Source organism: Phoenix dactylifera, chromosome 17 (assembly GCF_009389715.1).
Source record: "Phoenix dactylifera cultivar Barhee BC4 chromosome 17, palm_55x_up_171113_PBpolish2nd_filt_p, whole genome shotgun sequence".
Classification (NCBI taxonomy): Eukaryota; Viridiplantae; Streptophyta; class Magnoliopsida; order Arecales; family Arecaceae; genus Phoenix; species Phoenix dactylifera.
The window spans coordinates 13,231,572-13,243,229 of record NC_052408.1 but is presented as its reverse complement, the minus strand read 5'-3'; the positions used below and the strand labels follow the sequence as shown (position 1 = coordinate 13,243,229).

General features: G+C 42.2%; 1 protein-coding gene across 1 annotated transcript; it reads right to left on the bottom strand.

Annotated features, from left to right (window-relative positions):
- Nucleotides 1–1,426: 1,426 nt before the first annotated feature.
- LOC120104249 (disease resistance protein RGA2-like) lies at nt 1,427–5,239 on the bottom strand. The gene is made up of 2 exons (XM_039115101.1): nt 1,809–5,239; nt 1,427–1,685 (listed from the first exon to the last, which is right to left on the bottom strand). The coding sequence occupies exon 1, from the start codon at nt 4,973–4,975 to the stop codon at nt 1,865–1,867; it is 3,111 nt and encodes a 1,036-aa protein (XP_038971029.1). The 5' UTR covers nt 4,976–5,239; the 3' UTR covers nt 1,427–1,685; nt 1,809–1,864.
- Nucleotides 5,240–11,658: the final 6,419 nt, after the last annotated feature.

Below are 11,658 nucleotides of genomic sequence, written 5' to 3'. Positions count from 1 at the left end.
TGGAGGGCTTGCGGTCCGTAGATAACAAGCGCATTGATTGTTGAGTGAACCGGAATCAGAAGAGGTCATATGCTTTGATGGTCAAATGGTCCGGAGATCATCTTAAGCCATGCTCATTAATGGTTGAGCGCGCCGGAGGCCTGCAGAGGCCACGCGCGTTAAAGGTTGAGTGCGCCGGAGGCCTGCAGAGGCCATGCGCATTAAAGGTTGAGTGCGCCGGAGGCCTGCAGAGGCCATACGCATTAATGGTTTGGCGGTAGTATGATATGGAGACTTGAGTGTCTGGAGTTAGGCTCCTAAAAAGGGTTAGGCCGAGGCTGAATACTTGGTGGGACGTTTCGGAATCCGGCATCTGGTCGGATGCCGAGCCGAGCTGGTTGCCCTTATCCTCCGATCCGGACGTCGCTTGGTCGGCGCCTTCTGATCGGGCGCCGGGCCGATCCGGCTGCCCCAAGTCGGGAGTCTCGTGACCGGGCGCTGGGCCGAGCTGGTTGCCCTTATCCTCCGGTCCGGGCGTCGCTTGGTCGGTGCCTTCTGGTCGGGCGCCGGGCCGATCCGGCTGCCCCAAGTCGGGAGTCTCGTGACCGGGCGCTGGGCCGAGCTGGTTGCCCTTATCCTCCGGTCCGGGCGTCGCTTGGTCGGTGCCTTCTGGTCGGGCGCCGGGCCGATCCGGCTGCCCCAAGTCGGGAGTCTCGTGACCGGGCGCTGGGCCGAGCTGGTTGCCCTTATCCTCCGGTCCGGGCGTTGCTTGGTCGGTGCCTTCTGGTCGGGCGCCGGGCCGAGCCAGCTGCCCTAAGTCGGACACCTCGTGACCGGGTGCTGGGCCGAGCTGGTTGCCCTTAAGTCGGGTGCCTCCGGCCTGGACGTCGCTTGGTCGGCGCCTTCTGGTCGGGCGCCGGGCCGAGCCGGCTGCCCCAAGTAGGGCGCCTCGTGACCGGGCGCTGGGCCGAGCTGGTTGCCCTTAAGTCGGGCGCCTCGTGACCTGGTGTTGGGCCGAGCTGGTTGCCCTTAAGTCGGGTGCCTCCGGCCCGGGCGTCGCTTGGTCGGCGCCTTCTGGTCGGGCGCCGGGCCGAGCTGGTTTCCTTATGTCGGGCGCCTCCTGATCAAGCATCTTTCGGATGATTTGGGTTTTTCCCCAACAACAACCATCCCTTCTTTCAAGGAAGAACCATGGATGAGATACGAACCTTCGTTCCCGCATCATCTCTGCCATTAGCTCAGCTATCAATGTGAGCCCATTTCTCTCAAATCTTTCATTTATTCCACTAAATTCTATTCTTCTAGGAAATTGTGCAACTGCCCCCTAAGCTTTCCTTCCGATAAATTCTGTTTGGTTTTCATAAATAAATAATAAAATTTATCAAAATACAGGAATTCAAGTTGGCCTCCCAGATTAAGGAGAAACAGACATGAGAGACGGAGAGGGTGAGAGAGATGATGATTTATTTCATATAAATTCTAAAAGTTACACTCCAGCAAATGATCATGTCATTAAAACAAGAGGAAACAGAAATTACAAATGTATCAAAAACACCAGAAAACAGAAATTACAGAAGGTAAAATAAAACCAAACAGAAAGGTTTAAATCAAAAGAGGGGGGAAAACATCAAGCGAAACATTGGAAAAATGCCGAGCAGCCAGTGATCCGCTATCCTCGATCGAGAAGGAAGCACGAGCAGTGGTATCTGGGGAAGGATAAGATTACCATAAGAATAATGACATAACAGCCAGGGAGTTTAAAAGTGCTAGAGTGAATAAAAATAGAAACAAACAAAAAACAAAAGTAATGGAAGGAGAAATTTAATCACCTCGATACAAGAGAGGATGCTTCTGAACACTTGCTTTATCAATCCATTGATTCTTCTCATGCCACCACGTGGGTTTTGAAGGCGGGAGGGTCCTTGCTATACTCAATATATGAGTTGCCGCGACGCACATTGATCCTGATGTGGGGAATCCACTGAATGATGGGCCAGTTGGGGCCGTCCTTGAGGAAGGTCTTAAGGAGTGGTAAGCTGCATGTTAGTGTAAACTTTTTTAAATTTTGTAGGGCAGCTGGTGCATTTTGAAGTAGCTCCAGTAACCACCGTGGGAGGTGCTCTGTCTCTCCATCAGCATCGGTGGCGGCGGATGTCTCCACGTCTAGGTCTAGATATTGCAACTTATCAAGATTCTCCACGTGCTCCAACCTCGGACAACCTTCTATTCTCAGAGACTTCAATGAGGGGAGGCTGTCGATTTCTATTAGGTTGCGAGCATCGTCGATATCCAATTCCTGTAAACTGGTGGCATGCCGTAGTCCTTCTGGAAGAGCTCTCAACTTGGGACACCGAAAAAGTTGCAGCTTCTTGAGACGAGGCAACAACTTGGGGGCTCCTCTTCTTTCTTCACCAACCCCCTCCACCATACCAAACGACCATTCTTCCCAGTTGTCCATCCAGTAAAATTTCAGCTCTTCAAGCTTGGGAAATGTAGTCCCTGCTCCTGCTGATGCATGGGGGCCAAGAAATTCAGGTCCGATGGTTTTGGTTGCATCTATTCCGTTAATGTAAAGGGATTTCAGCTGGGGTAGCAGGCCCAATGGAGGAAGCTGCGGACATGATTTACAATCACAGAGTTGTATGGATGTCAAGTTAGGAAAAGAGACATCCAAAGAAGGTGACATCATCCAGCTGGAAAATCCAGTACCAAAAAAGGAATAGATCTCAAGTCTTTCTAAGTCGGTGGATTGGGGAGAGAGCTTATTGTAAATCTCCTCAATTCTCTGAGTTGCAATTGCTTCTTCCGCATCTTCAGGTGGGTTGGAAGTCAAAATCAATGTCCTCAGAGAGTGGGCGTTTGCGAGTACCGGAGCTCTCACTGGTTGTGCCCTCTCCAAATTGATTATCGACAGGAATCTCAGTTGGGATAGAGATTGTAGCTCCTCCAGATCGCATCCCTCGTCATCTTGCGTGCCGACCACAAATCCTTCAAGTTTGTTAAGATGTTTTAATTTACGCAGTCCCTTTGGTACATGACTCAATGGAATTCCTCCTCCGAGACGAAGGCATCTTAGATTACACAATTTTGTGATGGCCTTGGGGAGAGCACGCAAGGACTTACAACCCGAAAGCTTCAATATCTGCAGGTTTACGAGGCATCCGATGGACTCTGGCAAATTACTGATGTTCGTCCGATCAAGATCTAAATGTCTTAGGTGTAAAAGATCTCCTATAGAGTCTGGAAGCCTCTCAATTTCCGCATCGTTTATCGTTATGATTCGTAAAAATCGCAGTCTCTCAAAAAGTTCATTCTCTATCATCTTTGCCTTGGGACTACTTCGGAGCATTAGAGTCCTCAAGCACTTTTGTTGTTTTATTGCATCAGGGACTTCCACTCTCTGCTCCACATTAAACATTGACAAGCGTCGAATTTTAGTCAAGGGGTTTATGTTAGGTGATTGCTCGTCGCCAAGAAAAATGCTCTCATCACGTGTCAAAAAGAGAGCAAGGGAACGTAGCAGATCATGCAATGTGCATGAAGTGTCATTAAAATATGGCTGTAAAAGGTTCCTCCCAATTAACTCTCTATAACAGTCCTCTGCTAGATCTTCCATAAGCGTATCCTTTTGTGCGGGTTGTATAAAACCTTCGGCCACCCAGTAACGAATGAGATCCTCACGATGCATTTCAGAGTCCTCAGGAAACAACGAGCAATAAAGAAAACACTGTTTGAGATCAGATGGTAAATTTTCATAACTCAAAAATAGAGCTCCTGGGAGTTGTTCATGAAGTTGGCTCATGGACCAGGCATCACTTTTGAGAACCTTATTCCATTTTATGGTGGTTCTATCCATCGACCTTAAAACCCCTGCAATGACCTTGATTGCAAGAGGAAGACCGTCACATTTTTCAACAATTTGAACCCCAATTTTTTTTAATCTAGAGATCTCCTCCTCCCCCTCCTCATCATCATCACCAAAGACCTTCCTGCGAAGCAATTTCCAGCCACTGTCATTATCCATTTTATCAACTTGGTGGATCTCTGCTCTCATATTTCTAGCCACGTTTGTATCTCGAGTGGTGATCACTATCCTACCACTAGCTCTTGCACTTTCAAGAGGACGCCTAAGCAAATCCTCCCATACATCTGTCCTCCATACATCATCTAATAAAATAAAGAATCTTTTCGAAAGTGTAGAGTGAAGAAGGCGTACAAGCTCTGCCATGGTTTCAGCCTCCCCATAATTTCCACCAGCACCCCTAATTATCTCTCTCAGCAATTTTATGTCTGAAAACTCCTGAGAAACACACGCCCATACTCGTATAGGAAAGTTGTCTTCTATCCTTTTGTCCTTGTAGATATTAGAAGCAAGAGTGGTCTTGCCTATTCCACCCATCCCAACAATCCCCAAAATTCGGTATTTTTTATTATCTTCTTTAATTAACGACTTCACGAGACTCTGGGTAGCCTCTTCAATTTGTGTCCCTACAATATCAGACTCGACCCCAGTAGGAAAAGTCTGACGATGATTTACTCTGCTCACTTGATCATCTTGCTCAGTGCGTTCTAGTTTAGACAATATGGATATATCTTCTGCAATCTCTTTTAGCCTATCATTAACTTTTCTAATTTTGCTACCAATTTCATGCCGAGACTTGATACAGCTAAAGCAAGAAAATAAACATGAGGGATGGCGTACCGCTGATTTAGACGTATGATCTTCCAACAATCTCCTGCCCTCGATCATACAGAGGTCGATGATATCATCCGCATCATACATGATATCTTTCAACTCCGTCACCCATGTATTGATATTCCGATCTGCATGCCTCTTCCGCTCTGCGGATTCGAGAAAGCCTCTTATCCTCTTCATCCTTCTCAAAAGCTTCAGTAGCTCATCCTCCACGCCGAGCAGCATGGACATCTCTTCCGCCATTAATTCTGAAAGCTTGTCCATGAATCTTCCCACAAAGGCATCAAGGATCATTGCCATTTTCTTCTTTGTTATTTTTTGGAGGCTACCGCAGCTGCGCAGGATGGAGGATCTCACAGTGCTCGAGAGAACAGGTTAACTCTCCAATTCCAGGCCCCTCACCATTTATAGGACTGGTATAGGATGGATTTGAAGGCTGGAATAAAGACAAAGTGCAGCACTGGCATAGGATGCATTTGAATGCTGGAATAAAGTAGAAATGCTCGTCGCTCAAAATTTTAAGCGGATCACTTTATTCGTTGTTCCCTATGGCAAATCATTCTAGAGAATTCGGTGCATGATCTAAGGATTGTCAATTGTGAAAATGAAGCTGCTTCTTGTTGGTAGTTGAAAATTCTGAAATGTTCATGCAATCAGATGAAGCGTTCATGCCCTTCGAAGGCCGAGGAGGGTTCTATATGGTTTGGGTTATTTTTTTTCAAATTTGGTCGTTTTGAGTTCCATATTGTGGATCGACCTACATTTATAGAACTTAATCGATTCTATTAGACTAGATTAGGTCAGAAATTACAAAAGGCATACTCAATTTTGTTTTGGCATTCAGCATCCAAACAAATGGTCCCTGCAAGTTGCAATGGTCTTGATGGCCCTTCCTACCTAACATATCTATAGAAAATAGTTTTATATGGTTATGTCCAGCTACGATGCCATCATTTGACATTTTATATAGTTATGTCCAGCTAGCTCAGAATTTTAAGTGGATCACTTTATTCGTTGTTCCAATGGCACATCATTCTGGAGAATTCGGTGCATGACCTAAGGATTCTCAAATGTGAAAATGATGCTGCTTCTTGTTGATAGTTGAAAATTCTGAAATGTTTATGCAATCAGATGCAACATTCTTGCCCTTTGATATTGAAAGAACTCTTCGCCGGCCACCGATCGATTGCCCAACACCACCAAATGGAGTCGCTATCAAGGCCCAAATGTGCTGGCACCGAATTGGGCATGCTTGATTGAGGCCCAATTAAGTTGCATCTTGTGGCCCGAAAGCAGAGGCCAAGGAGGGTTCTATATGGTTCGGGTTTTTTTCCTTCAAATTTGGTTATTTTGAGTTCAAGCCAAATCAATATATTCTGGATCGACCTGCATGTTGCATAACTTAATCGATTCTATTAGAATAGATTAGGTCAGAAATTACAAAAGCCGTACCCAATTTTGTTTGGCGTTCAATGTCAACCTAAACTTTACAGGTCTTCCAAACTAGGTCCGATCACGTCAGGACCTGATTGGGCCATGGGTCGAACAAACCCATCTTCAGCCCATGTTGCTACGCCCCTTGGAGTTGCCGCTAGAACTAAGAAAAGGCTCGCTCCATTTGTTATTTGATTTGTAGCATGTTCTTGGAGGAACTAAGTTGGCATTTTCAGAAGCCAAGATTAATTCCTCTATAATAAACTTGATTTAGAAAGCTACCACATTAAACAACTGCTCATCAATGTTTTTCTTGGTTCCTTAAAAAGCAACACTTTATATAGAGTATTCTTTTTATATAAGATTAAACGAAACAAATATTGTTAAGATCGGGACTGAGTCATAAATCACAGAGGGGACTAATTAATCAGATTGGATTGTGGACCGAATCCTAACTGTAGGACTTTTCTAATTCCTTCTAGAATTTTTTGAATATAAAAGAAATACAAAATTTGAAATATAAGTCAATTATAAAGTAAAAAAATGGAGAATAAGAAGTCATACATACAACTAGTTTAATTTTCACTATAAGGACCATTTATTGCGTGTGTGATGAAACAAATATTTTGTTTGGTGATTCAAAAAATTAATATACCATCTAACAATTCAATTATTCTTTTCAAGTAGATTTTTTCAGAGGAAAACAAGGACAAGATTTGAACATGGCCGTAAAAGTATAAAATTTATGTAGAGTTTGTAACTCTCTGAGCTCCACTGACAGACGTATTTTATTATTCAAAAGTCAAAACTAGTTGGTAGGAAATAATTTAAAAACCACATAATCACATAAATTACATAAATTGGACCTGCTTATTAATTTATTATCTAATTAGCATAATCAACTTGGATATCATGATCGTGATGAATGGACCATCCATCATATGAATCTGAATCTTGTGATCTCACATTAATCCGGGTCCAAGAATAGGATCCAGATCATCGAGAGCCATTTTGATTTGGATTGTAAGATCTAGACATAATATTTCAATCATGGAATGAAAACATGAGTGAGGCTCAGATCCTCTTCTTGCCATAAATGACAGACATTGAGATCTGGAAATGTTCCTGCCAATTTTTCTATTCTATCATTAAATATGCAATGTGGCTTCCGAATCTAAAAGTTCACATGTATTATTTTGCAGAGGAGCTAAACCGCATCCTTGAAGCCATACAAGTTTTTGTCTAAATTCAAGAAATTCTCTTTCCAAGCTACTGTTCTTTCCGAAGCTGAATCTTGCAAGACTTGAGGTATTGCTATGGTCCCATCAATTAAGGTAATAGTAGTATGAACCACTCTGCAAGTAGCTCTATTTTATTATTTGTTCCTCTTTTATTTCAACATAGTTGTGACATGTTACATTTCCCTTTTCTCAATGTCTCTGAATGAAATCTTATTCCTATTATTGTTCTCTCACTAATTAAATCCTTTATAAAATGTTCTTCACTTCCATCATTTGAAGTTTTACAAACAGAACCTCCATTATGTTGCAAATTTCTTCAGCCTGGATAAATGTTAAATTTTTTTCTGGAGGGGCCTTCCTCTACCGCTGAGTGGCATTGTAGTGAGGTTTCAGGTGAAGATCATTTCTTAAATATACTCACTTTTGACATCATTTAGACCTACACCAACTTGCTAACAAGTGGAACCTACATGAAGTAGGGGGTGGGGGGCTTAGATATTAGTCTAAGGGGATAGCCAAGAGAGTTGTAGAAAGGGGTATACTACTTTCGGTCTGCATGATGCACTAATGTTTGCACTTGTAACTCCTTAATCCAGTAGGCTCTACTTGACAAGCTTAAAATCTTCCCCTGTTGGAGAAGAACATATGTTTCTTTGCCTATTCTTTTCATGGAACTATTGCTATGTGTCCATGCATTAGCTAATGGTTGGAGTCTTAATATCTCTACCTTCATCGACTCAATTCACTAGAAACTTTGCTTCCATCGCCTATTTAAACATAGCCTCATGCCCTTATTTACTTCTCTCTCTGATGTACTTCAGGTAATATATCTGTGCCGTTTTTCATATGCTCTTCCCCTTGGATAAAATCCAGAGAGGAAATTGTTTGCAGACATCAACTCTTTTTTAAACTTAGAGTCCATTGTTTTCTCTTGTTTTATTTTGCAGAGCAAAGGACAGATACATGAAGATGATGCAATCGAGAAAATGCTAAATGATCTCTATCTGATAAAGAAATTTGAATAGAGTAGTCATGTCATGGACATCTTTAACTCTCATGCAGCGTCTCATATTGCTGCATACTTTCAAGGGTTATATAGTGACTAATCTGCATGTATTGAATGGTTCATTTGGAAGATTTTGGACAGGGATGTTGAATGAATATAGATATCTATTAGATACGAGTCATGGTCTATTGTTAAACCAGTATCAACCAATTTTTGCTGCTATCAATATGATATCTATCTCCGCTACCTTCGTTGCAAACATCGTTGTGCCTATCACCATTGGTATATTTATTTTGTAAAAAAATCAAACATATTAAACACATTTATCTTTTTACATTGCAATTAAATGAGAAAATAAATAGAAATAAAATTTTATTTATATTTTATAAAAATAGAAAAGATGAAAGTTATGTTAAATGGTATCTTAGCCATCTGTTCAAAACACTAGTCACCAACCGTGTGATGTAGCCTTTTTTTTTTTTTTTTTTTTTTTTTTGAAGAATCCTTGTGATGCTGCCATTGTTACAGAGACTTGTCTTGTGAAGCCTTTAGTCTCATTAAACAGAGCTGTCTTCAGGCACTTGTACTAGTAAAAAACATAGACCGGTTACATCCGATGCCATAAAAGGTAGGAATTAGCCCACTGATCACTCACCGTTCTTCCTTTAATATTTACAACTGACCCAAAAAAAATAAAAAGAAAACAACACTCGTGCATTGCCTGTTGCAGGTGTGGGCTTCTATGTTATTGTACCCGCAGATCCTTGATGAGATTGAAGCAAATGACTATAATAACTTCACAAAGAGGGTTTATGTCAGCAAAGCAAAGAAGATAATAGCTCTGCCTATTGCCTATGGAAGATCACTTATCAGCCCGTCTTCTCCAAAGCGGACTTATAACAGAAGTGCAGAGATTAACACACATGGCATCCTCAAATTAGAAAATGCAGCAGCTTACTCCTCCTTTTTATTTGCTGCTACATAGCCATGTATAATAATGGAAACAAGTATATTCCACTATAAGAGAAGTTGATTTTTTTGTTGTTCTTTACATTGTTGGGTGATTGAAAGGGTGGATGGAAGATTAGATGGATGAGAAAGTGGGAGTCCAGAGTTGTTCTTGGTTCGTTCTTTTTTTAATTTACAGGTTCTTGAACAATGGTGGAGTGCTGTGTCCCTTTGTTAACCTTCTATGGCAGATCATGTCACCTTTGAAAAGTGAAGACTTATCTGTGATTGGGCTGGAGACTTGCCTAGGGGTTAAAGGGAAAGGCCGCGAGCAGCTAGGTGTTCTAGAAGAAAACATCCACAGCAAAGGCCTGATACTATACTTACACCACTGACTAATCTGGGAGATCAAGCTAGATTTTGGGTGCTTTTGGATTACTTTCATCTTCCCTCTGTTTTTTCTTGCTCTGTTGTAAATTGTACTCACTGGTAGAAAGTTCGTGGAAGGGCTACGGCGGTGCATAGCTGCTGCATCTGTAGGTGGGGAGGTGTTGGATATGTTTCCTTTGTTTTGGAAAGGTGGTCATGGTAGGATTGATGGGGGTGATGGGACTACTAGAATCTAGGCATATATTTAATTCCACATCTATTATATACTGAATAAATTTTAAATATCTATATAGCTATATTTTTTGGGTGAGATCTTGTGAGAACTTAGTTACCAAGTAGATCTTAGGTATTTGCACAGCTAAGAGATCCAAATAATAATTTTTAATTTGTTTTTTTTTTTATGATGAGATCTTAGGTTTTGCAGAGATCCTCATCCTTTTATTTTCTCTTTCTTCCTACTTTATTTATCTTTTCTTCTCTTGGTTTTGTTTAATTCATCAATGACAGTCGCCGATGGTTCCCGCTGTTTTGCTGAAAAAGAACAAAAAAAAGCTGTCTTAATAACCGGCCTCTACGAGGACGGGCTCTAAAAAAAAACCAAAAAAAACACCCTGCAATCACATGTTAATTACTGAAAAAAATTGGATGACATCAGAGCTTTTTGTCTTTTCTCCTGCTGCGAGGACGGTACGGAAAATTCAGCAAGCCTTCATAACTCCAATAGATTTTGATCAGAAAGATTGCTTCACTAAATTCTGATTCTGCAACGGACTGAAGAGTTCTCTTCCAAGATATTAAATCAGTGGATTCAACTAAAGACTACGTACTTTTTTATATTAATTCCCTACTGTTCCTTTTATTGTTATATTTGACCTATATATTGTTATATTTTCAAAAAGTTTGATTGCTGGCCCTCAGACATAAGTTTAAGATCGGCTTGCTTCAACAAAATGGCCGTAACTTCATCCCTGGTTGCTCCCACTTCTTGATGCCTAGTGTGTTCATTTCCATCACAAAGTTGTAACGTCATTCTAATGACGATAGTTTCATGAGGAAATCCGTGTCTGATTTCATCACAAGTTTAATAATGTCTATATATGGATCTCAAAAAGGCCCATCTGTAAATACCCAGAGAATAGGAGTTCTGGTGACATAAGTTACAAACAAATGCATTCATCTTATGAACTGGGAGATGAACTGATCATTTCATCTTATGAACTGGGAGATGACATAAGTTACAAACAAATGCATTCATCTTATGAACTGGGAGATGAACTGATCATTTCATCTTATGAACTGGGAGATGACATAAGTTACAAACAAATGCATTCATCTTATGAACTGGGAGATGAACTGATCATTTCATCGAAGTGATGAAACGGTAACAACAGAAACCCAAGGAGAGACAGTCCAAAGTGAGCTCCACATGCAACATCTAAAACATCATAACCATCTCAGTTTGTTCGATTCCAGACCTCTCTCGCCTGCCCCAGTCTCACATGCATCCCACACATGACCAAAGACAAGCTTTTAAGACACTCACTAACTTCATCATAACGCCCAAGTCCCACCCTGGTCCTCTGGGAGAGAAGCTTAATGCCTTGCGACTCCAGAATGCCATCATCGTCTTCCATGCAGACCGGCTGGTGATGTCGGCCCACCAGGCCTTCACGCTTGTTGTTGTTGGAAGGTGGGCCGCGATACCACAATGCAAGGCCGGGAGGGGGGGCAGGTTGGCCAGCGTGGATGCGTCGCCGGCCAAGTACTTGGTCTTGGAGAGCTGACGCTCATAGGCTTCGAACAGTTGTCAAGCTTCTCCACGGCGGCCTGGGCCTCAAATGTCTCACCACATCCACCCGGGACTTCTCCTCTCCTCCCGCGTCCCGGCCAAAAGGTTTGCCCCACGGGCCGTATACTTGGCCGCGTGGTACCTCACAATGGCACGTGATTCTGAGAACAGAATA

Bases quoted from the DNA above. Each gene is read 5' to 3' on its own strand.
- LOC120104249 (XM_039115101.1), bottom strand. From the start codon at position 4,975: ATGGCAATGATCCTTGATGCCTTTGTGGGAAGATTCATGGACAAGCTT.